Genomic DNA, 24,811 nt, shown 5'->3' on the forward strand with positions numbered 1-24,811 from the left:
TGCTGGGAATACTTATTTATTTGGTCTATTAACACCAAGATCTGCAAAAAACAAAAAACAAACAAAAAAACACAACTTCTAAACACAGGATAATAAAACTTGAACATTAACATTCTTCTTCAATTTTGTGTAAGCTCTGCAGTATGGAAAATATACAAACTTCAAACAGCTGCAAAAATAGTGTCTTTGGGAGAAAATAGAGTTTCTACATCGATACAAGAAAAATAGGCATTTTTCTAATCCAACCCAGTCCTGGGGCAGGTGGAGGGTGGAGAGTCACCACTTGCCACCCGGAGGAATGCCAGCTCTCCCTCTCCCCTACTGCCCACCTGGGGCTGGGCAGGCTGGGCTGCTGCTTAAGACAATCTTAGAGTGAAAGCGAGATGAAAATGCCACTTAGGAAAACGCTTGGTTCCCCCTCTGCCAGCAGCTGGATTGGTCAAGTGTTATGGCCCTTTCGGGCTGCTTTGGTCAGCTCCTCCAATGAGAGGGAGGGAGGGGGATGGGCCTGAGAGGACGGGGGAATCTATTCGGGTCTCCTCATCTGTGTCTGGGGAGGAGAGGTAAGGAAATCTGTGGTGTCCCCTCTCCTTTAATCATGGCCATGATAAAGACAAGGGCCCCATACACAGTCCTTCGGACTCACACCCAGGGGTGGGGGACCCAAGACCTTCTGGGTGAGTTTTCCACCAAGTGAGAGAGGTGACAAGAACACGGGTGTGACTTGTGAGCTGCCCAGCTGCTAGTGGAGAAGGCAGGTCCCCTCACATTCGAAGGGGCAGGGGTCCATCGGAAAGAGGACCCAGGGCTTTGACACAATAAATGAAAGTGCTCAAAGGCCAGGAGGGAAGGGCTCCTTCATCCCCCATCTCGGGGGAGCTCGGGAGGGGCCTGCCACCAAGGCACTGGTCTCCATGGTGAAGTGGGGGTGGGGCCCTCAGACCACCAGGGAGCTCTGGAAAAGCACGGGCTCTTCTGACGGTGGGGGGCGCTGCCAAGGCTCAAATGGCAGCGAGGAGGCCTTGGGGGCCTCTGGATCCTTCCGAGGCGGTGGCCTGGGGCTGGCCGGAGGAAGGGGGGATCCCGGGCTTGAGGGGCAGGTACGGAAGATGAAGCCCATTCCGGGGAAGAGGGGCTTCATCAAGCTGACCGGGCAGAAGGCCGAGCCGGTCGGGTTGAAGTGGACTTTGTTCTTGTCAGGACAGGAAGTCAGGAAGGCCAGGTCGGGACCTGGGGACCTGGAGGACGGAGAGAGAGACACAGACATCCATGTGTGCGTGCACACAAACAGCCAGTGAGAAGGGGCGAGAGGTGTCACAGTGCCGGGGGAGCAAGGGAGCCAGGTCTCTGTTCCAACATGTTGGTAACTTGACCAAAAAAACGACAGGCTGCTGAGCAACAACCAGTGCTCAGTAGGCCCCTCAGCTCTCCATGGTTTAGAAATATGGCTAAACAACAGGAAATCTACTTTAGCTAAAAACAGGAGGGATTAAAGCTAGACGGGAAGGAGAACTTCCTGACAGTGTGATTCTAGAAGAGGAGACCGAGAGATCTTTTAATTTGAGAGGTTTCATCACTGAACAGTGTTTTAGCGGCAGACACTTGCCTGAAAGCAGAGATCCAAGCAGAGTGACTTAGACTTTTTATAGCCTAAAGCAGGGTGTCTCATCCTCAGCACTATTGGCATTTGGGGCTGGATAATGCTTGGTTGTGGGGGCTATCGTGTGCATCATAGGATATTTAACAGCATCCCTGGGCCCTACCCACCATACACCAGTAGCACCCCACCCCAAATTGTGACAACCATTGCCAGATGTCCCCTGGGGGGAAAAGTATCCCCCATTGAAATCTACTGACCTCAAGAATCTAATTCTTGAGCAGATTTGAAAGGTGTGATTTTCAAAACCCTTGCTGGGAGGAAAGGACAGCAGCTAGACCTTATCAGGAGATCTAGGTTCTAATCCACCAGGTGCTCTTGGCCTAACCTGCCTCACCTCTAACGCGGAAAGAATCCCTACCCTTCTGATCATGTCGGGGAAATGAACGGATTAGAAGAGGTCGGGTCAGAGAGTTCTAGCGTAAAAGGAATCCTCACGATGAAAAAGGAAGAACGTCTGGCCATGCTTCACGGGTGAGGAGCCCTGAGAAGCTGCTGGTTATGAGGATTCCGGGCGAGAAGACAGAAGTGTGGGAAGATAGTCCAGCTCTGCACCAATGCTTCCCATCGCCCAACTTTTTCTTGAAGTGTAATGTACACATACAGAAGAACGCACTTAGTGTACAGCGTGACAAATCGATTACTATTTTAACTGTAGAATTCTAATCATTGCAAACCCAGGAAGAAGAGCGAGGCACGCAGAGGAGGGCAGATGTCGGCCCAGCGTGAGAGACGGGAGGAGAGGTAGAGGGAAGCGAAGGCCCGTGTGCAGGGTGTGTTTGGAAGCCTGGGGTCCCAGAGGACTCCGCAGCGGCAAGGTGCCCCCTGACCGAGCAGGGCTTAAAAGAATCCCACTTTAGGAAGAGGTGACGGATGGGCAGGAGAGGGAATGCTCTCAGTGTGCGCATGCATGCACGAGGAGGGTGACCCAGGGGAGACCAAGTAACACTCGAAGGACGTGAGGGCAACCAGCGTGACCCTGAACGGCTTGATTCCCTCCCTGGGAATCTCACACGATGGGCAGCCAGGAAGAGGAAAATGTGGCAGAGGAACCACTAAACACAAGAACTTCCCAGTAGGAAAGTTCATACAATGAAGAGACACCAATGAGCTGAGAATTTCTATCCCAGGATATCTAAGAAAGTAACTGATGGATCACCACCTCTCTCAAAGGGTTAACATAGGGGCAGGAAGCTGGATGAGATGACTTTAAACCTCTTCTGGCCTTACGAGCCTACAAAAGAATAAAGACAAGCAACAGCCTAACTGCCACAAGCAATTGCAGGTGGTAATTACTCAACTATACTGTGGACCGGGGAAGGGTACAAGAGCCCAGAGTCTGCTTAAGCTACGAGATCTGGCCTCTTCCCCCCACACGACCCCAGAGGATCGAGGGTTCTTGGGAGAGATGCCAGGCAACAGTGATGATGGGAGCAAACCCTCAGTGCCCCTGGTTTTCTCCATAATTCCCACTCCGGGTTATATATATATGTACCTCCTGCTACTACCATGGGTTGTCCTCTCCCTTATCTGAGGTACAGATGGAGCCATCAAGCCCCCACACCCTGTCCTAGCTAAATCTCCACTCACACACCATAACTAAACTTCCTCACTGCCGTCGAATCCACAGCCTCCAACGTGAATCGGCCCCGATGAACATTCCAGTGGCAGTGGGAATACGATGAACCCTCTCCTTAGCTCCTGCTAAGGGGACTGCGGGGCATTTGGAAAGTTTTGGCTCTTGATTCTCCCTGCTAATGGGAGGGAACTGTACTAAAGAAATCTACTTAAGAATGACTTCTGAATTGTCCAGTCTGGTTTGGGAATATTCCATAGTCCTTACTTGCAAGGACTGGAAATTTCTGTCTGGGAGTTCATGACACTTGAACCACTGCAGCTGCAGGGTGAAGATTTGACTCAGAAGCAAGCAGAAAGGTTTTTAGGCTCCCCCTGCCACACCGGTGGGCATGAGGCGCTTCTAAGCTCTGCCTGAAGAGAATTACTAGTATGTTCTCTCTCTGATTATGGTCTAGCAAATTCTCACACCTTCCCCGGGGATGGAAAAAAATAGAAGAAACAAAGGATTTAGGTTTCAGATCTCTTTCCTTTCCAGCTCCTGCTGCGCTTGTGGCTGGCATGTGGGCAGAGAGCAGGTTTCTATGGAGATCATGATAAGCAAAGACTTAGGTGCTCAGAGGAGGTAATGTCAACAAGTTTGGTCATGGAAAGACTGCAATACTGGTCATCTACAGCTGACAATGTCTCCAGGACAAGAGGGAGTCAGACTAAAGAGAGGCCTATCAGGTGGGATGCCACAGGGCTCAGCCCGCATGCCTGTCCCTCCCTCGCACATCCTGACCCCCACCGACCGGCTGAGGTACTCACGTGGCCTCTTCAAACACCCGCACTCTCTCACAGCCTTCCGGGGGTTCCCGTTTGAAGACGTAGCTGTGATTGGGCCGAGGGGAGGCGGCAAAGGCAAGCACTGGAGACGGGCTGCCCTCTTCCAGGAAGGCTGGGCGGCCTGGAGGGGAAGCTGCAGACAGAGTTAGGCTGAGCCCCACGGTGCTCAAGGAAGGGCTCCGCTTTCCCGGACTCAGGCCTTGGTGTAAAGGGGCAGGACCGGGAGATACGGTACGGTGGGCGGCAGTGGTTATGTTAATCCAGGTTGTTTGTCTACACTCTACCTTAAAACATCTTTGAGGCAGCCTTACAAGAATACAAACCTTGTATATGTGTGGCTGATTCACTTTGCTGTACAGCAGAAACTAACACACCATTGTAAAGCAATTATACTCCAATAAAAAAAAATTAAATACCATAAAAAGAGGCCCAATAAAATAATGATGATAAATAAAATAAAATTTTAAAAAAAGAGAGAAGATAAAACCAGAATTGTAAGGGAAAAAAAAATACAGAATTTGTTATACAGGATAAAAAATTACAGTTGAACTGAGGGAAAAGTTGGGTCTAATACCAATTCCATATTCCCCGGAGGTAGACTGCGACTGGAACTCCAAGTCTCAGACTTGAAACATCCCTATCTCTGCCTTCTTCCAAGACTGCACCGCCCTGCCTGCCAACATACCACAGCTTCTTCCTTTCCATGGTCTTGAATATCTATCCCTTCTTCCAGGAAGAGCTCTTGTACTGACTCAGACAAGCAATCTTTACTCAACCCAACTTGTGGGATAAGATTCCTCTCACTTTCCACACAGCAAATGTACTTTGCCTAGGTTGCAAATATTGACTTTATCTGTATTTATCTCACATTTATTCTTTATTTTCTATGCTCTGTTTACCTCGGTATTGTTAGATCATGCCTTTGACCAGCCTACCTCATGGGGTTGCTGTGAGGATCAAGTTAGGTGATGCAGGCAACAGTGCTTTAGAATGTCAGGATCATTATGACTCTTATCTTGTCCTCTCAGTGACGCAGCCACGGCAGAATAGAAAGTGGAGATTTGGAGTCAGAAAGCTTGGGTTTCGATTTGGGTCAAACTGTGTGACCCTGGGCAAAAGACCACATTCTTTTATTTACAGCGTTCACACCCGCCTTGAGATGTATTGCTGGTAATGGGTCCGGTGGACACCTGAACGGGCTCGTGGGCTCTCCACGACGGCATGCTGAGCCTCAGCCAAAAAATGGGGGGGGGGGGGATTGCTTCTTTGGATTACAGTGAGGATTAAATAAATTTGTAAGTGCAGAAACTTCATATACATTATAAGTTAGAATCTATATCAAGGACCACTACAACGGATGGAATATAGATGACTCCCAAAGATATTCTAGTTGGTTAGTAAGTAAAAGATGCCTGGCCAGAAATTGATGAGAGTTGGAAAAGGGCACGGAGACGACCCCATACCCCATGTGGGCCCCGCAGCCTGGGCCTCCCCAGCTCACCTTTGTCACTGGGGATGGACGTCAGCTCCTCGGCTGCACCCTGATGCTCCTCACGGCTAGTCTGTCCAGAAGGCTGGGGGGATGCCAGGGGCATGGAGGGAGAGCTGGCAAGGTTTCCAGGCTCCAGGAGGAGGAGGGGATGATCACAGCTGCCGCTCTGGGGGGGAGCTGGGGCACGGTGCCCGTCAGGGATTTCAAGGATCTGCCGAGGAAGAGTGGGGGTCAGGCTGGCAGGGCTGCGGTGACCTCGGGGTCACCCCCTTGCCACTGTCCTTGTCCTCTCCTCACAACACACGGTAACAGCAGGACAGCATCTCCTCACGTCACTGACTTCCCCACCAACCCCCGTCAAGAGACCCGGCCTCCTGCTTCTCCCAGAGTGCTTCACTCTTCCCCTCTAGATAGAACTTTATGACTACATACTTATTTTATGGTTTCATCAGGGTGTTGCCCCCACAAGGCTGTAAGCCTCACGAGGGCAGGGGCCTCCTGTGTGTCAGGCTCTGGGAACACAAAGGTGAGTAACACATGGGGGCACAAGAGGGGGCAAACCGCCAGGACACTGTAACAGCCCCAGGCCGTTGCAGGACAAATGTGCAGATTGTTACCATGTATTAAAGACACCCCCCCTCATTTTTTTTTTTAACATTCAATGGTACTTGTGTCCACAGCTCACCAGTCTGTGTGCACGTGTAAAATCCTACATATACGCACATTAACAATCAACCAGCAAGTAAATCATAAACTGAGGAGTGTGCCCATTAGAATTATATTAATATTGCCTAACTGGCATTCCCCAATTGTCCTGTGTCATATAACAATGTGCCTGAGACTGCAGAAAAGGGAGCAAATAATTCTGCCTGGGAGTGGAGCGGGGGAGAAGGCTGCACAAAGGCAACTGGGCATGAAGGATGAACGCATGTCACCAGGTGGAGACGGAGGGAAGGGACGCATAACTAGTACTGGGGCCACTTGGACTGAGGCACAGCTGGGTGACGCTGACAGTGACAGTGATGAGCGTGCCAGGAACACTGAGCTGCTGCTTTGGCTGAAGGGATGCCTAGTCCCTTCCTCCCAGCCAGGTGCCTTCCTCTCAGCCAGGTCCCTTCCTCCCAGCCAGGTAGGTGCCTGCCTCCCTGCCGACCCCCGGCTCCTTCTCTTTCCACTCAACGCCCCAACGTCTTCCCCAGCTTCACCCACCCAGCTCTGCTGTTCCTGTGGTCAAGTCCATCTGAGTCTAATAAACTCAATTTGTGTTCCTCCCATGGGGTGGTTGGGGCATGTTTCCCTGTTGACATGTGCACAGCCTGTGAGCCCCCAGACAGCACGAGTCCCACCTCCCTGTGTCCAGACTCAGCAAGACGCTGCCTATCCGTGCATCCCGGTGCGGCCCCCACTCACCCGCAGCAGCTCCTCCTCACCCTGCTCTTTCACAAACACCTCCTCGAGCTCTTGGTTGAGCCCTTCCAGGCTCCGGTGCAGGCAGGGACTCAGGCGCAGGACAGGGGACCCCGAGGGGAAGCTGGGCGGGGCCTGAGGAGGAGGTCAATGAGGCCATCACTGAACCCCACCAAGCCCCATGCGGTTATCAGCTCTGACCAGGGGGTGACAGTCACGTCTACACAGCAGAACCAAGTGAGGAGAGGAGAATCCGGGGACAGTTACCAACTGCGATAGGTCCATTCAGTGGGGTTTTCTCAAGAAGGCAGAGCTTTGAGGGGTCCAGAGTGTGCTTTTAGAGTCTGCATCATGGCCTCAGTTGTGCAGGGGGTGGGGATGGAGGACAGACACATGCAGCACAGCAAGAAACCCTTTTCCAAAGTTGCACCAAAACTTCACCCGGCACCCACGTGGCCACAGGCCCTGCAGCGCAGGAGGGCTCAGAGGACCCGCCCACCCCACGGGGCCCGCCCCAGAGGGTGACAGAGGGCTGAGGGCTGGGGAGGAGACGTACCCTCAGTGCTCCCCGCACAGCATGGTCCCCCTGGAGCGGGGAGCCCCGCTCCTTCTCTTTCCCGCTGCGGCTAAGCTTTGTCCTCTGCAGCTGTTGCTTCAACTTGGTGATCTGGCGGCAGGGAGGGGGGAGGCGACAGGCAGGTGACGCAAAGCAAGAGCGCGCTGGGTCCTGCCTCCCAGGCGTGGCTCTTGCCAGGAGCCCAGGAAAATACGTAAAAGGAAGATGGAAGCTAATCTTCCATCTCAAAACACCTCAGTGGTGTTCAAAACTGTGATGCCAGGCGCATCGGGCAAGCTGGACACCACAGTAACCAGATTATTGGATTTTTTGAATTACCATGTATTCCACAGATGGCTCACGTTCCGAAAAATTAAAAATATACAACACTGAAACCATTTTTGTCTTTCACAGATTCCAAAGGCATGGAATACTACTCTATTAATAGAAATGGAAAATGATGTTTTTGAATTCACTCCTCAAAATACATTCACAGCTATCTCAAAGGCCCTGGGACCAAGACGGATGGAAGGATTTCCCCCCATTTCAAAGCAGACTGCACTGAGCAAGGAGCAGCCTCTCCAGAAGGAATATCAGCTTCTGTCCCAACTTCACATCCTGTAACAATTATGGAGTGTCATCAACAATTTTAAACATTGTCCCAGTCGCATTTGTAATTCTGGACCTACTGGTCCTTAGTGTAAATACTCTGATAATTACAAATTGTAAATACTTTGTATTTCCCGCTAGCCTTACATACTTCATATTCTCTCTCTGTCCTTACAACCAAGAGGGCAGAAGCTACTGCCCTGTAAAGGGTGACCCCTGGTGAGTTGGCCCTCCTGGGGGCTCCCCACAGCATGCCAGGCGGAGCTGGGTTGGGAGCCCTGGAATCCAGTCTATGGCTTTCTCTTCTCACCCTCAACCCCTGTGGCCCTCATGAGAGGGAGGGAGGGCCAGGAAGAAGTGTTTGAGGACACATCATTATTTATCTCTTCTTTTAAAAATAAGGCTGGATGAGTAGTTAAGTAGTCAATGAGGTTGGGGGCTTCCAACTCCCAGAAACTCGCTCTCTTTCTCCAGTCTCTGAAACGCTTATCTGGATCCACCCTCAAAGTGAAGTGAGAACAATGGTCACCCGTCCCCGCACCCCGAGCTAGGCCGCTGGAGGCCAAGCCCCTGCCTGCAGGAGGGTCTGGGCTCATGAAGCCAGGCCACCAGGAGGCTGGGAGGCAGCTATGAAGGCGCCATCTCAATAGGAAAAGGCTAGGTCGAGGCAGGTGAGACTGGACATGTGGGTCCACTTTGGAGCGGACGTGTCCATGGTGCTGGGGGTAGACGAGAGGCAGCTTCCCGGGCCAGGGAGTCAAAGGGGGCAGTTACCTCTTTTCGGTGGTCTGTGCTGCCCCAGGACGCTGAGCGCTTGTGTGTACACGAGCTGGCCCGCTCACCTTCAAGCTCTTGCCAGGACAGGGGGGTCTGCAGGGAGAGCAACCCAGTGAGACATAGCAGCCTCGCAGGCACACCGTTTCCCAGACAGAGGTGCTGGCTCCCTGGAGTCTTCTCTCCTCCGCGCATCAACCTCCAGGACACCGCCAGCCCCTTTTACTCTTTCAGGCTTCTCCACCTGCACTGCCTCTTTTCCAGTCCACATCCTCCAGGAAGCCTTCCCTGATGAGCCAATAAGGCCAACCTGCTCTTTACTCTCTCATAACTTTTACACATGGATTATAGCCCCAACTGTTCCAAGTGCTTCTCCCCAGCACTGAGGACCAGAATTGTCCCTCCCTAACCCAACCAGGTCCCAAAGAGCACTTTCTGGAGGCTCGGAAAACACTGGCATCCTTGATTCCCTCCCCATCTATGTGCCCAGGTTCCTGGGAGCCTAATGAAAACAAGTGACCAGACGGGACTCCATTAAGGAATCATTAATTGGTAAGACAGGAAAAAGCTCAACAGAGGTGCCCCATGCTCCATCCTGAACCGAAGCAGAAGACGTCTGTGCAGTGCAGTACCTCAAGCTTGTTCCGTGATTTTTCCCGGTCCACAGAGGGTTAGGGTCCCCAAAGCCCTCCTGACTACATAGGGAGGGGAGATTTTCGCAAAGGAGGCAGCCAGAATTCTGAACTCAGCCCCGACTCCTGACCCCTCTTGGCTTTATCACAGCTCCTTCTCCTGGGCCCTGCCCTGCCCCTGTGAGAACTTGACTCTCAGTCCCCCATCCTCCCTCCCCCACTGCACAGAAGACAGAGGACCCAGGATGGAGGCAGGGGGAGTTGTAGACCCACTTCCTGAGCCCCTACCAGAGGGAGGAAGCGGTTGGCTCTAAGCACGAGGCAGAGGAGGACACAGTCCCTCCCCCCTCCCCACCAGCATCCCTACTTCCATTCCAAGGGAGGGGCCCAAGGGGGAAGGCTCTGGTGGAACCAGCTCCTCTCTAACTTCTTTGCACAAGCTGCCAAAACCATGAGGGCCTGGGAACTGTCTCCTCCAACAGATCCGCTGACCTCCCCCGAGAGGCTGTTACAAACAGAAAAGGGGGAGGATAAGAGGGAAAAAGCCCAACAACTCACCACCCCACAGCTGTTAAGAAGAGCTCGGTGATGGCAGTCTGAGCGGGGCTGTGGGAGTAGGCTGCCCTGCACAACAGCTGCAGAGGAGAGGGTCCACGGGGGTGCCGAGCCTTCCTGCCTCTTCCTTCTCCCAGCTGCCCACCAATCAGGGCCTTTACCCGGCCGTGCGACACAGCCGGGGTGAGACAGCTGCTGGACTCCCTTCCCTGAGGCCAGCACCGCAAGGGAGACCCTCCAGAGATGCGGCCCCACTACTCCTTCTTTAGCGAAAGGGCAGAGAGCACACCCTCAGGCCTACACCCCAAAGCCTCGAGGTGGGGCTGGCTCTGAGTAGACACCAAGCAGCTGGTCTACGTCCAAGTGCCTCAGGGTGTTGGCAGGCAGAGCCTCAGAAAAGGCCGCTGCAGACACAGAAAAGAGAGAAGCCCCAGGCCCCTGGGCGGGGCAGATGCACGAACACTCCTCCCCTCCCAGGGCTCCAAGCCAAACCTGTAGATAACTAGGTCTGCTCATCAAAGCTGAGTTCCACACAAGCTTGTTGTCCCTGGAAAGGTGGCAGAGACTACAGAGGAAGGGTGACAAAGGCTAAGGTGTTGATGCCTGTTTCTCTTCCTCCGGGAAGATACTGCACTCACAGGTGGGTGGTGAGAAGGAGGTAAAAGCAGCCACATTCAGGTTGCCACCGGTTCTACTAACGTCTCTTGCAAACTCTTCAGCTGCCTCTTTCTTCTGAGATACGCGAGGGGCTGGAAGGAGAAGTGTAGGCTAGCGCTGGAGGCTGGGATGCATGTGAAAACGCATGGCAGCCGGGACCATCTCCTCTCTCAGTCCATCTCACCTCAGTCTGCTCGGCAGCATCTCCCAGCAACCATTGCCTTCTCTGTCAACTGTGGCCTCTGCAAGGCCATCGCTTTGCCTCCGCACCCACCCCTGGCCACAGACAGCACCATCTTACCCTCCATCCGTGGGCTCTCTGTCCCGCAGGCAAAGGTAGCTCCATCTCCTTTTTCTCTCCTTAGCCCTTGACCTCTAAGCCTGGTCTCCCCGCCTCAGACGGCCCGCCGTACCAGCTCTTCCCAGCGTCCCCATCAGGGAGCCCTTCCCCGCTGTCCACCTCCTGCGGCCTGGTGCCGCACTCTGCAGCTTCTCTCATCAGATGGGTTCAGGGTACACATCACTCATGGACTCAGCAAAGAGTTACTGAATGCAAACTGTGTGTCAGGCGCTGTTTCAGGCGCCGGGGGCATAACAAGGCACCAAAGGACAAAAATCCTCATCCCCTTTGAGTTTACGTTCTAGCTGGAGGCACAGTTTAAACAGTGATAAGTACTAAGAGAGAAATATAGCAAAGAAAGGGAATAGGAATGCTGGGCTGGGGAACATGATTTTAAATGTCAGGGAAGTCCTCAGTGAAAAGGGAACATCTGCTGAAAACATGAAGGAGATGAGGAGTGAGACATGTGGATATCAGAGGTGAGAGTGGCCCAGATGGAGGAGACAGCAAGGGCCAAGGCCGCCAAGCAGGAGCCAGTCTGGTGGGTTTGAGAATGACAAGGAGGCCAGTGTGGCTGGGGCGGAGTAGTAGGAGACGCGGTCTGCAGGTGTGACAGGTTGAAAACGGCCCCCAGAGAAATCAGGTCCTAGTCCCTGGACCCTGTAAATGTTACCTGACATGGTAAAGTTTTTGCAGATGTGATGAAGCTAAGGATCTTGAGATGCAAAGATTATCCTGGTGGGCCCTAATGCCATTAAAAGTGTCCTTATGAGAGAGAGACAGAGGGAGATTAGACACTCACAGAAGAAGGTAAGGCAATGTGACCATGGAGGCAGAGACTGAAGTGACGTGGCCACGAGCCAAGGAATGCTGGCAACCACCAGAAGCTGGAAGATGCAAGGAATGGGTCTCTCAGAGAGCCTCCAGAGAGAGTATAGCCCTGCCAACACCTTGATCTTGGCCTAGCGGAATGAATTCAGACTTCTGGCCTCCAGAATTATGAGAGAATAACTTTCCATTGTTTTAAGCCACTAAGTTTGAGGTAATTTGTTACATCAGCCTCAGGAACCTAATACAGCAGGTTATCCTGTGTTTGAAGCTGTTTACATGCTGGCCTTGAGTATTTTTCAGGCAGGCACATGCACAGGTATGGGCTTTGGCCCCTCCAAGGTGACCTAGGAGCATCAAGAAAGGGACCACGCCCGCCCCTTACTTCCAGTGCCCCTGGGTGGACAGGCCCTTCCCTCCTGGGTCTCACCACAGACGTCTGGGCCAAGGTCTCCCTGGAGCACAGCAGAGTCACAGCTAAGGAAGGTTACCCTTCAGAGAGTGACCCTTCATGGCACAATGGGGGCCAGGCCGGGCTGTGTGACAACACTGTCCCAGGCAGAGTCCTCTGGAAGCAGGACACAGCTGGAGCTCAGCAGGCCAGGCATGTTTGTCAAAGGGACTCACACACTGGAACAGATTTAGTTTAACACCCTGGCCCAGGAGGAGCAGCTAAGGGAGAAGCAGGGCTACTTACTGGCCATGAGTGGCGTCAGCCAGCTATGCAGACGATGCTCAGATTATGCAAAACTGGATGTGGGTTAGAGCATGGAAGCTTTGCCTGGGATTCTGAAGTCCCAGAGCAACATGTGGGATAACTGGGTGAGGGCGAGGACAGCTTTATAACAAGAAGGCAGGGGTGAGATGGAGCCCAAACCCTCCAAACTGGAGCCTCTTTCTCTGCCCCCCACTCAACTAAGCCTCTACCCAGATTCTGAGACAGGAAGAGTCCTGGTCCTTGCTGTCTCCAGTGACCTTGGCTGGGCCCTGGGAACATAACCCAGTGTACCTATGCGGATGTGTAGAGCAGCGTGGTGCCTGGCCTAGCATATATGCTCAGTAACTACTTGCTGAACTGAAATTCAGCAGGGAATCAGCCTCTTGGGACTCTGGCCAGAAAAAGAGGCAGGAAAGGCTCTGAGGGTGGTCTGCCGGCCAGCGCCGAGAACTCTAGCAGCAGGTGGCCAAGGCCACCATCTGTGGCCCTACGGTGACTGTGCAACCCTCAGATTTTCCATCGTGGACCCATTTTCAAATATTCTATGCTGATGTCAAACCATATACTGAACAACTGGTCCTGCTCACCGGTTTGGGAAATAGGCACTGTGCCCAGGCCCTCACACCCGCAAAGAAAGGCCCATCATAAGCAGACTGAATCGTGTGTCATCACCAAATGTGAGGCACTGGACTGGGAAAAAGAGGAGGAGAGCACACAGGTAGGGAAAGTCACAGACAGGGAAGAGTCTTCCCAAACGAAGCCACCTCCGCCTCTGCCCTTCCGGACACTCCACGAAGGTTGTCAAGGACTTAAGCTAATTTTTCTTCCCAAAGCGTAACTCAGGCCTAAAGAAAAAAAGTCTCTCATAAGGGCATCCCTACCTCACCTGGAGCCTGCAGAGGAAATGGGGCTGGGGATGAGCAGAACGGGGGGCCAGGCAGAGCAGGCACCCAGGGTCCCGTCTGTCTCCAGGATGAGAACACCAGCGGGGGACCTTGGCTCCAACAGTCATTCCAGCTGTGGTAAGACCACTTCCTCCCTCCAGAAGAGCGCGAGAAGACTCCCAGCAAGAAGCGGGGGGCGGTAACTGCAACCAGCAGCATGTGCTGCCGTCTCCCGGCCCGGCCCCGGGCCCAGTGCCAGGAGCGGCCGGCCCACGGCACTTGATGGCCAGCTCTGAGTGACCAGCTGACCTGGGGGAGGGCAGTCAGGAGAGGGGAAAACAGATTCAGATTTACCTGGACAATCCTGACAAAGTCCTCCGAGACACAAAGAAACCTCCAGATGACGGTGACACCACACAAGAGCCTTCCTAGTCCTCGTTGACTGGCCCCTCTGCACCCAGCACCCACTGCACCCAAGCTGTTCCTTACACCCACCAAGCTGACCTCTGGGAGACCTGGTCATCCCGCTCCCATCACCCATCCTGGCTCAGAACATGTAGCAGCTCCAAAGCCCTCCTTCCCCGATGACCACATTCACACCTCCTTAGGAGAACCAATTTCCCGAATAAGATCCATCCCCCTCTCTTCCTCACTCGCCCCAAATATTTGGGTGAGCCCGCTCTCCATGTCAGACTGCAAGTTGCTTGGGAACCACCCGTGCTATCCTTTGCACCTGCCTAAGGGCTTAAAACGCAGCTAAGTCCAGGGAGGGAATACTGGGACTGTTGGCAACCTGCTGCAATTCGAGAACCGAGAGCTTTTAACCCATCTTCTGCCTTGGGAGAAGCCTTGAGGACGCAGTGTGCTGGGCTATCTAAATGTCAGGTGTTCTGATATGAAACTTGCAGGGCTCTTGCCTGCTCTAGGGGGTTCAGAGCGGGGCGCCGAGCTGCTCGGCCTACACCATGACTATGGCTGCTGTCCTTACTGCAAGTCCTGACCCTGGGAGTGCCAGGCTGATGAGGTCTCCAAACACACACTCTGGCGGTTGGCTGGGGTGTGTGTGGGGCTGGGTCAGGGGCACAGATAAGAGAGCAGAAGTGAGGGCCTGCCAGGTGCGGTGGAGGTACTTCACTGGTGTGGCTAGAAGAGAAAGCGCAGAAGGTGGGGGTAGGGGTGGGAACAGCCCCCCTCGAGCTCAAAGGAATTAAGGAAATGTGCTGGCATCGTCTATTTTTAGTGACTTAAAAGCTTTCAAGGACTTTGGTAGATCCTGCCTCCCTACCTTCCCTCCACGCTTCTCTGCACCCCCTTGTGTCTCCCCCATAAAACCTCTCCCTCATCTCCAGTCCCTTCTGGGTGATGCAGCCATGCTCAGTAGGGAAGGAGCACCAATTTCTTTGGGAGATGTTGAAGGAGGCAGCTTGTGCCAGACCAGGGTGCTCAAGCAAGAATTTGAATGGAGCCCAAAACCTAGAAGCAGAAAATTCCCAGAAGGCCAGGAATGAAAGATGGGCAGAGCACATACTGGGGTTCGGATGCCCACGTTGATCAGAATTCTCCCACCTCCTGACTGCAGCCACAATATTGACAGGTTGCTAAGGGTTCCTCGAGGGCTGGAGCCCAGCCCAGGGAAAGAGGAAAGCTGCACAGCTCGGCCTTGCCAGACCCGCGGAGGCGCATCGCTGGCCTCTGTCTTGCTGTGGCAAGAAGCCCGGACTTGTTATATAAAAGATCTGGCCTGCAGCTGGAGCCTGAGCAAAACACACAGCCTAGAGCCCATGCCTCTAAACCCGGCCAGGGAACATCTGAGGCCAACCCTGCCTGGAGTTGACAAAGAGAACGCCATCTGAGGAGTGGGATGGAGGCTTCCTTAGAAGGCTGGTAGCAGGAAATGACAGTGACGGGGATACGGGGATAGGCAGGTGGGCTGCATGGAAGCCTGCCATCTGACGAAGGGAGACGTAATCATGAGCTTACACAACCAAAGCAACCTCAAGTCCTGCTCCTCCAGGAAGCCCTCCGTGACTAGACGCATTATTTGGACTAAACACTCTCTCAACAGAGAAAGGGGTGTGTGCTCCAGGCACGTGAAGGGGAAGTATAACCTATCCTACTTGCCCTTTTCAGGGGACACAGGGAACAACAGTGTCTGGGGCTTCCGGGAAGTCGGCGTGCTACCTGGAGCGTGCTCTCCCTTCACAGTCTGTTCCTAGATCTAAAGAACGCCATTGGACTTCCCTGGTGGCGCAGTGGTTAAGAATCCACCTGCCAACGCAGGGGACACGGGTTCGAGCCCTGGTCAGGGAAGATCCCACATGCCGCGGAGCAGCTAAACCCGTGCACCACAACTACTGAGCCTGCGCTCTAGAGTCCATGAGCCACAACTACTGAGCCCACGCTCTAGAGCCTGTGAGCCACAACTACTGAGCCCACGTGCCACAACTACTGAAACCGCACACCTACAGCCTGTGCTCCACAACAAGAGAAGCCACCGCAATGAGAAGCCCACGCACTGCAATGAAGAGTAGCCCCCACTCGCCGCAACTAGAGAAAGCACACACGGAGCAAAGACCCAACGCAGCCAAAAACAAATTAATTAATTAATTAAAAAAAAAAAAAAAGAGTGCCATCTGTTTTAACTGCAGCAACTCCTGTTGGTCCAAGGTGGCATATTCCTATGAGAATTCCCCTGCTGTAAACTGTGCCAGACATGTGGCCCCATCTCATCCTTTGGCTCCCTGTTCACTGGCCTTCATGGAACCGACATCCAGATGCACCAAGGTCAAATCTTGTTCTCATTTCCTTGTTCTCCACTCTGACATGCCAAGAACAGTACTGGGCATTCAAACATTCACTAATAACATTTGAAAATGGATCTCATTTTAAAAATAAATAAAAGGGACTGGGAGATGTGCTCCGCAGAGGAGGACAGGGGAAGCTAGCGCACAGAACCCTTTCCCATTTGGCCGGCACCCCACCTCCAGTCAGGCGGGGCGGGCACACTCCAGCGACGTGCAAAGGAAGAGTGGCTGGCCCAGCATCCCCCAGGACATGGGCTGCCTCTCCTCTGGGCCTGTGTTCTCCCCACCCTGTTTCCTCTTCCCTGAGAACAACTCATTTGTTCTGAAGTTGAACAGGAATGGGCTTAAACTGCATCAAAAGGGAGAAGATCTGACTCTTAAAAACTTAACTGCTGAAAACGTTGAAGTCCTGAGTCAGATGAAGAGATATCTTTGTAAAGTTTCACATATGAGATGACTTCTTGCTCAGGCTAACACTACCTTACTCAAAAACTGACCAATGGACTGGATGATTACAGAGATCCCTTCTAAGTTTAGGATCCTTAATGAAGAGGGGACCTGGGCTCCGTCGGACTCAAATGGGTCCCCCGAGATCCCAGCAGGGCTGCTGATCAGGGATCAACTCGCCATTATCTGAGAACTTTCCGCTCCTGTTGCTCTAGTGGGATCTATCCTGGCTCAACACACTCTCGGGCCACCTCTTCCAGGTGTCTGGGGAATGCATACTCAGTTGAATGTTGGTCTGTTTTAGCAACGTAAATCTCATTTATTAAAACCTAGGATAAATTCCAAAATCAACTCTTGTATACCCACACGTGAATACTCAAAGCCAAACTGATAAACCCAGAGTGCCTTCTCTCTCCCACCAGTCAGGTGGAATGCAAACTCATTTTCAGGTAAATTTACGAAGAGAACCAAGTTGGTTAACATGAGATGATGAAAAGCTACATGGTGCATATGTACAGCCAAAACCCAGGACAAGTCACATCAATGACTGAGTATTGGTAAGTCGACCCAAGGCCTCCTCGGCCAGCCCACCGCCCCACCTTTATCCCTTATCCCATTAGCAGAGAGCTTCATTACCTGGGTGGCCTTGTCATTGGTACAGCAGGTGAAGGCCCCATCAGCATCTCGTGGCCACTGGCCCAAAAGGTAGGAGCTGAGGATGGTGTCCAGGGAGAATGTACGCCGGACCTGGGGTGGCTGAGGCCTACACACTGGTTTTTCTGGGGCCACGGAACACGGGACGCTGGCTGGAAGAGAGCACAGCCCGCACACCGGGACGTCAGCATGGAGGCAGCACAGCGACCAACCTCCCCTCTTCCAGGAGGCCTCAGCGGACTGCTGCATCTTCACTCACACTCACCTCCCTCCGACAGAATTGGAAGCAGCCCATAAAAGCGCATACAGCATGATGAAAGCTCTCCTGACTTATCCAGCTGGTCTTTGTCACTGGAAACAATTTACACCATTTCACGCTGGACGAGGGGTCACTTTACACACGTCTTCTTTCCCCCGTTCCTAATGGACTACAGACTGTGAACTCCCAGGTCTCCGCACTGAGTTTCCTGAGAGCAGGACTGTTTCCCATCATTAAAGAAACTGGAAGTGGACAAAAACCAAGTTGTCCTCCATCTTTTATCCTGCCTTTTATTTCCTTTTATCTCCTGCCTTCTTCCAGCACTGATTGCAAGGCTCCTATGTACAAATTCAACCCAGTTAACTGAAGGACTCCTCCTATTTCCTTCAAGACCATTAGCTCCAGGGAACCTAGGTGACTGAGACAAAGAGAATGACATAACTACTTTCAACTATCCAGGATCCAGGAGAATATCCAAATCTGTTGGTTCTCTCCTCTGTCTCTGACTTCTGGCTAAATAGAACAAAAATAAAGCAGTTACAAATCCACTTATTTTATTTTTACCTCGATTAAAGCTTTCTGGGGGAAGGTAAAAGTTGAAACTTTTGCTAAACTCTAAGCATTCTGGAACCATCTGTAAGTTTCCGTCATCTGGGTTGTCGGTGTTTGTTCTCCGCAGCCACCGTCAAAGCACACTCACTATCTTAAGGTCTGTGAGGCTCTTTCCTTTCAGCAGAGCCAAATGCCTTCACATCTGTACTAATCTCTTGATGATTCACGTGTGCATTAAGCACAGCAAAAGAACTGGGGACTGTAGATATAAATAAACTTGGAGAGCTTTATATAAAAAGACACTAACAGGTTGGCAGGTTCCTCAAAAACTTAAATATAGAATTACCATACCATCCAGCAATTCAGCTTCTAGGTATATATACAAAAGAATTGAAAGGAGGGTCTCAAAGAGATACTTGTATACCCATGTTCATAGCAGCACTACTCACAATAGCCAAGGGGTAGAAACAACCCAAGTGTTCACTGAGAGATAAATGGATCAACAAAATGTGTTCTACACATACAACGGAGTCTCAAAAAGGGATGAAGTTCTGATACATGTTATACCATGGATGAAACTTCAAAACATTATGCTACATGAAATAAAACCGACACAAAAGGACAAATATTGTATGATTCCACTTATATGAGGTACCTAGAATAGGCAAATTCATAGGGACAGAAAGTAGAACAGAGGTTACCAGGGGCTTAGGGGGAGAAGGGAATGGGCCATTATTATTTAATGGGCACAGAGTTTCTGCTTGGGGTGATGAAAATATTCTGGAAATGGACAGTGGTGATGGTTCCACAACATTGTAAGTGTACTTAATGTCACAGAATCATAAACTTATAATGGTTAAATGGTAAATTTTATGTTATGTGTGTTTTACCACAATAAAAAAAAGGAGAGAAACACTAATAATACTACCTACATTCTCCAAATCCATTTAAATATTTACACACATTTTGACATAGTATAATCAATACAAAATCTATTACATGATATTCTGCTTTGTTCTACCCATTTCATATACCCATTTCCAAGTATCAACAATCTACATATCTGTCATTTTTAAAGACTACATAATATTCCACCAGGTTGATTGATATACAGTAGTTTGCTTAGCCACTCCCATATTATTGGACGTTTGAGAGGTTCCTCCCACCCCAATTTGGATATCATAAATGTTATTGCATGGGTAACTTTTAGTCTCAGGTTTTGTCTAATTCCTTACATATTTCTAGGTCATTTTCCTCAGCCATCATATAGTATGTGCTCCTTTAAAACAAACTAAAGGGACTTCCCTGGTGGTGCAGTGGTTAAGAATCCTCCTGCCAACGCAGGGGACACGGGTTCGGTGCCTGGTCCGGGAAGATCCCACATGCCGCAGAGCAACTAAGCCCGTGCACCACAACTACTGAAGCCCACGCGCCTAGAGCCCGTGCTCTGCAACGAGAAGCCACGGCAATGAGAAGCCTGTGCCCTGCAACGAAGAGTGGCCCCTGCTCGCCACAACAAAGCCCACGCACAACAACGAAGACCCAACACAGCCAATAAATAAATAAACAAATTTATTTTAAAAAATTAATTAATTAATTTTAAAAAACAAATTAAAAATGACTTATAAAAGTAGTGGGGGGGGGCTTCCCTGGTGGCGCAGTGGTTGAGAGTCCGCCTGCCGATGCAGGGGACACGGGTTCATGCCCCGGTCCGGGAAGATCCCACATGCCGCGGAGCGGCTGGGCCCGTGAGCCATGGCCGCTGAGCCTGCGCATCCGGAGCCTGTGCTCCACAACGGGAGAGGCCACAGCAGTGAGAGGACCGCGTACCCCCCAAAAAAAAAAAAAAAAAGGAGTGTGGGGAATTCCCTGGCAGTCCAGTGGTTAGGACTCCACGCTTTCACTATCGTGGGCCCAGTTTTGATCCCTGGTCAGGGAACTAAGATCCTGCAAGCCATGTGTTGCGGCCAAAAAAAAAAAAGGAGTGTGAATTGTGGAAAATTCAAGAAATATGCAAACAAACAGAAAAAACTGCAAATCTCCATACCCAGAGATAATCACAGATAATACTATGAGATATATATCCTTGGGGGCCCTGCCTTCTATGTGTGTGCATGTATGTGTGTGCGTGTGTGTGTATGCTTTAAAATGAAAAACGGGATTATACTGTACATATTATTTTGCAATGAGTTTTCACCTTATATCATAAACACCTTTCCAAATCAATATATACTGACCTACAACACACCCTTTTAAATGACCTTAACACTCTTTAAACTCTTCAAAGGCTTTCTTTCAAAGACAGTACTCATAGGCCTCATGCTCTGGTCCCACTTACCTTTCCTTTACACGTCACTCCTCTTCAAGATCTCTATGTCCTGGACAAACTGCACTATGCACCATTTCTCACCCATGTCTTGGGCCTGCCCTCCTCTGAGGTTTTGCACATGTGCTCAGGGCTGAAATGTGATCCATCCATCAGGGCCAGCCTAAACATCTCCACCTCCACGGAGCTTCCTGAGTCCCCTGGAAGGAATGTCTCAGGATTTTCTGATTTTTCCCAGCACTTTGTACTCTTCTAGTACTTCCCAGCCTCTATTGGATTACAAGTATTTGTAACTCCCAGCTAATAAACAACCTGTGGCCAAGGGCTGTCTAATTTATCTTTGAACCCCACACAGCATCTAAAGCATAGGGTTGGAGATCGGCAGACACCTAAGTATTTGTATAAAATCAAAAACCTGTTACTATAAGGGAGAGCCTGCCCTAATTACACCTGGATTCTAAGTTTGTGTGCCTTGCACATCCATGCTCACCCTGCTCCCTGTGAGTAAATCCCCTTGAGCTGCTTGTCCCCTTTCCTGTCTCTGAGGCTCAGGGAGGCCCAACCTCTTTCTTCCCCTCCCTGCACCTGTCACCCAGAAAGTTAGTGACAGGCACGCTGGGTTCAAGCCCCAACTGCATCCCCTACACTGGCATTTCAACCACTCATTTTTCTATCCTGGGCTTAAGATCAAAAGGTGGCAATCTGGATACTTCTGGGAGATCCTGACCCATGCCTGCAGCCTGGCCAGACACCAAAATGCTGTCCTGTGGTTCTTCCAAACTGTCTCTAAGAGCCCACTGATGAGGCGGGGGCCCTTCCTTGAAGGCAAGTTTACAAGGTTACATGACAGAGAAGCAATGAGGCAGGTGGGAAGCAGGTGAGCCAGGGACTGGCAGAGAGGCCAGGACACCATGATTTTAACAGCTCCTTCACCGTTGTCGGAAGGAAGAGGTCTGGGACTCCGGGGCTGAGGAAAAAGCACTGGGGAGAAAGATTTCTTGGGGCCACCTCTCCCAGCCCCTCAGAAGAAATTGCTGCAAAAACCTCCTTTAGAATTTTTTCCATCCTGAGACCCTAAGTATGCTCTTCTAAGTTTGTGTGCCTTGTACCCTAAGTATGTATAATACTTTCAAGTTTGTATAATACTTTCAAGTTTTGCCCCCTCCTCACAAAGTACCTGTGTGTGTACAGTCTTTTGTTCTCCTAAAGGGGCTCCAGAAAGACTGATAAGGAGACCAAGGCACAGAGAAGTCCAGTCTCAGATTGGACTTGGTCGCCCAGAAAGTCAGGAGCAGTCCTACATCCAAATCCAAGCCTCCTTCTTCCTACATCAGTCCACAGGGCTCTTGGCCCTTTTGCATCAGCAACACCTCCAAGGGTGCAGGACACCTGCCTACATACCTGAAGAAAGAAATGCCTGGCAGCTCCTTCAGGGAGGGGAGTAAGGAAGGAGACCACATAGCAATGTTTTGTTTGGGGTGTTGGTTGGTTGGTGTTTTGGAGAAGCCTTTGAAACCTAGTGGGAAGGATTCTAGTGAACCATGCCCATTTTACATCTTCCCATTGATACCCTTCACAGCCCACCTCATTCGCGAGTTACAGGAGGAGTCCAATTTCAAGGGCAGTAATCAGAGGTGACATTTTACTCCCCAGCACCCCCAGGGTTGGGGAGGACCCAGGATCCTGGAATTTGGTATAAGAATCCAACCACCCATTTTGATCAACTCTACATCCAATTCTGACCAAAGTTATTCATAAAGACTCTGAGTGCTTCATCGGTTCTGACTTGCTCCTCCGTATACAAAAACAAAACAAAACAAAAACACGAATACAAAAAAAAAAAAAAAGGGGGGGGAAGGAAGGGTGGATGGGGAGAAACCAAGTACCCCAATCCAGAGCCGGCTGCCTCTGACCCAGCCCCCTCCTCTCTGCTAGGCCTGCAAGGATGTTGCTGCATCTAAGACTAACTGGAGGACTCGCCTCAGTTTCTTTTCCTTAAATGAGACCGCTGGGCCTCAGACTTATTTCTACAATGACCACATCCTAGCACAGGGTGCCGGCCCAGCTCCTGACCAGCCGCAAGGTGACGGAATTCCCTTCTGTCTCAAAGCGCTCAGCAAAGCCGCAGCTCCCCTCCCAAACCCCCACGTTCTTAGACCCTTTCAGGTGATGAAAGTGCCATGTTTCCTTCACGGCCAGAAAATAAGGGAGGGGGGCACTTTAAAAAGATGAGATTTTGACAGGAAAACAAATCTACCACTTATTTTAAAAACCCCACCCTAAATGGTTTGGTGATGACCTGCTAATTTGGGCACCAGAACTGATTAAGGGTGAAACCAAGGTGTCAGGTTCCCCCCAGACGCAACACAAACCGAAGCCAAAGCCAGACACTGACATGCTCTGTGCCATCCTCGAAGGGGCCACAGGCTGGAGCGGTGTGGCCCCCGAATACCTGGGAGGGGCTCAGGTGTGAGGGGTCTGGCTCTGACTGCAGCTCTGCCCTCGCTGTGGCGTGACTGCGGCCCACACCTCATGCCCTCCCCCCTCACCGGGCCTGCTCTCCCATCCCGCAGGCAGGGGCACAGTCCCAGCCTCAGTTACCTCTCAGGGACGCTGTAAAGAACAGAAGATGAGATGCAAAAAGGCTTTAAAGTCTTCATTAGATAGATCATGTCAAACCAATTACTGTCAGTCAGCCCCTCCCCACACCACAATCTTTTAGGACTGAAGGTGTGGGTGGGGAAGGAAGAGGCGACATGCAGGGTGAGTTCCAGCCACCACTGTCCCCTGGGAAGGCCCACAGCTTCAGTGTCAGAGCCCTTTCCTTTCCTAGTGTTGGTCTAACCCCGCCAGGACAGCACCCGGAGCGAATGACGCAGGCGAAAGAGAGCCGCTGGGAGGCGTGGGCATCAGCAGCGCTGTCAGCACCAAGCACCTCCCTCAGTCGGGAACATCCTCTAAGAAATCTCACAAGTGAGTGCAGCTGAAATAGGGGCTCCTGGGCTTATCCCTCCCTTACGGGTGCACCCACCGGAAAGATGTGGGGATGGGGCTCTGCCCTGCAGTTGTGTGATTATGCTTAAAGGAGAAGTGATGAGAAGTCACAACGGTTGCCTGTGGTCGGAAGATGAACTGGTTTCATTTCTGGAAAGTACCCCTCTCAGATTTGGGAAACAGGACAATGGGCTGCCCTGTCTGAGAAGAGACGCCCCTATCATGACAGGCCAAGACAAAGCAGCAAGTTGCGGGGCCCTGGCTGGGTGGCTGCGGGAGGGTGGGGTGTCCTGTTTACAGCGCTGTGGGGTATTATCGGCCCATCGCATGCAGCAGGCTCCACAGCCCAACCACCTGGCGAAGCTCCCTGGCACAGGGCCAGGCCATTTCACCATGCAGCTGAGCAGTGGCGGATGCTTTGGTTCTTGGGCAACGGCAAATGGAAACAACAAAACAAAACAGCACACACCAGAGATAAGAAGCCTTAGGTGCTATCTTCCGGAGCCACTTGGCCCTGTCTCCCAACTGCTACATTTGTATTGGCTTTGGGGAGAGCGGGCTCTGAGTGGAGAGGACCAGCGGTCAAGTGTCTGCTGTGCCTTGGGGGGCAGTGAATAGGGCAGAAACACACAAACAGCTGACGAGGGGCCTGGCACACCACAGTAGACTGACTGATTCCTTCAGTAGCAGATTCCGGGTGCCCACCACAAACCAGCCCTGAGATAGGCACTGGTGACACGGGAGGAGCAGGACAAGAAGCTGCTGACCAAGCTGAAGCGGGGTAGGCCGATGCGATACCTAAGGGCCAGGCTGCCAGCTCAACCTCTGGGGGTTCCTCCAGCCACTGACCCTTCAGAAGGACCACCATTTGGTCTCTGCTGTTCCCTCATATTCCTGGCTGGAAATCAGCTCAGGCCTGACCACACCAGCAAACCCCCACCGCGGGAACCCGAAGGAGGAGGGCGACGGCTCTTAGACGGAGGCGGCAGGGAAAGGAGGAAGGCGGCAGAGGACGCAGGAAGTGAGGCATCTGGGGCTGCCCGTCCCAACCCGGCCGGAGACAGGCTGTGGGGCGGAGGCGTAGCAGCTCACAAGGAGAGACCAGCCCCTGACCAGAGGGTCCTGGCTGGGAATCTAGGGGGGCTACTCCACTTATTTTACTATCTTTGGGGCAATGCAGGAGAGAGAAGTCTGGGAAACAAGACAAGGCTACTCTCCACCCATCCTCCATTAGCTTGAGGCTGAGTGACTCCAAAATACCCA

At 51.7% G+C, this 24,811-nt stretch overlaps 1 protein-coding gene across 3 annotated transcripts in view; it reads right to left on the reverse strand.

The window, feature by feature from the left end:
* The window catches only part of FAM117A (family with sequence similarity 117 member A), a 42,946-nt gene continuing 18,135 nt past the window's right edge, over window positions 1-24,811 (reverse strand). The window contains exons 2-8 of one of the 3 annotated variants that reach the window (XM_081218166.1): window positions 17,400-17,569; window positions 8,899-8,994; window positions 7,516-7,626; window positions 6,963-7,094; window positions 5,562-5,763; window positions 4,043-4,181; window positions 1-1,238 (exon numbers count right to left, since the gene is read on the reverse strand). In XM_081218166.1, the coding sequence (XP_081074292.1) occupies window positions 938-1,238; window positions 4,043-4,181; window positions 5,562-5,763; window positions 6,963-7,094; window positions 7,516-7,626; window positions 8,899-8,994; window positions 17,400-17,569 (1,151 nt within the window). In that variant the 3' untranslated portion in view covers window positions 1-937. Of the gene's footprint in view, window positions 1,239-4,042; window positions 4,194-5,561; window positions 5,764-6,962; window positions 7,095-7,515; window positions 7,627-8,898; window positions 8,995-17,399; window positions 17,570-24,811 lie in introns of all 3 variants that reach the window. The other 2 variants (XM_081218165.1, XM_081218167.1) reach the window with 2 other exon arrangements.

This window comes from Mesoplodon bidens (genome assembly GCF_964165515.1).
Source record: "Mesoplodon bidens genome assembly, chromosome: 19".
Lineage (NCBI taxonomy): Eukaryota > Metazoa > Chordata > Mammalia > Artiodactyla > Ziphiidae > Mesoplodon > Mesoplodon bidens.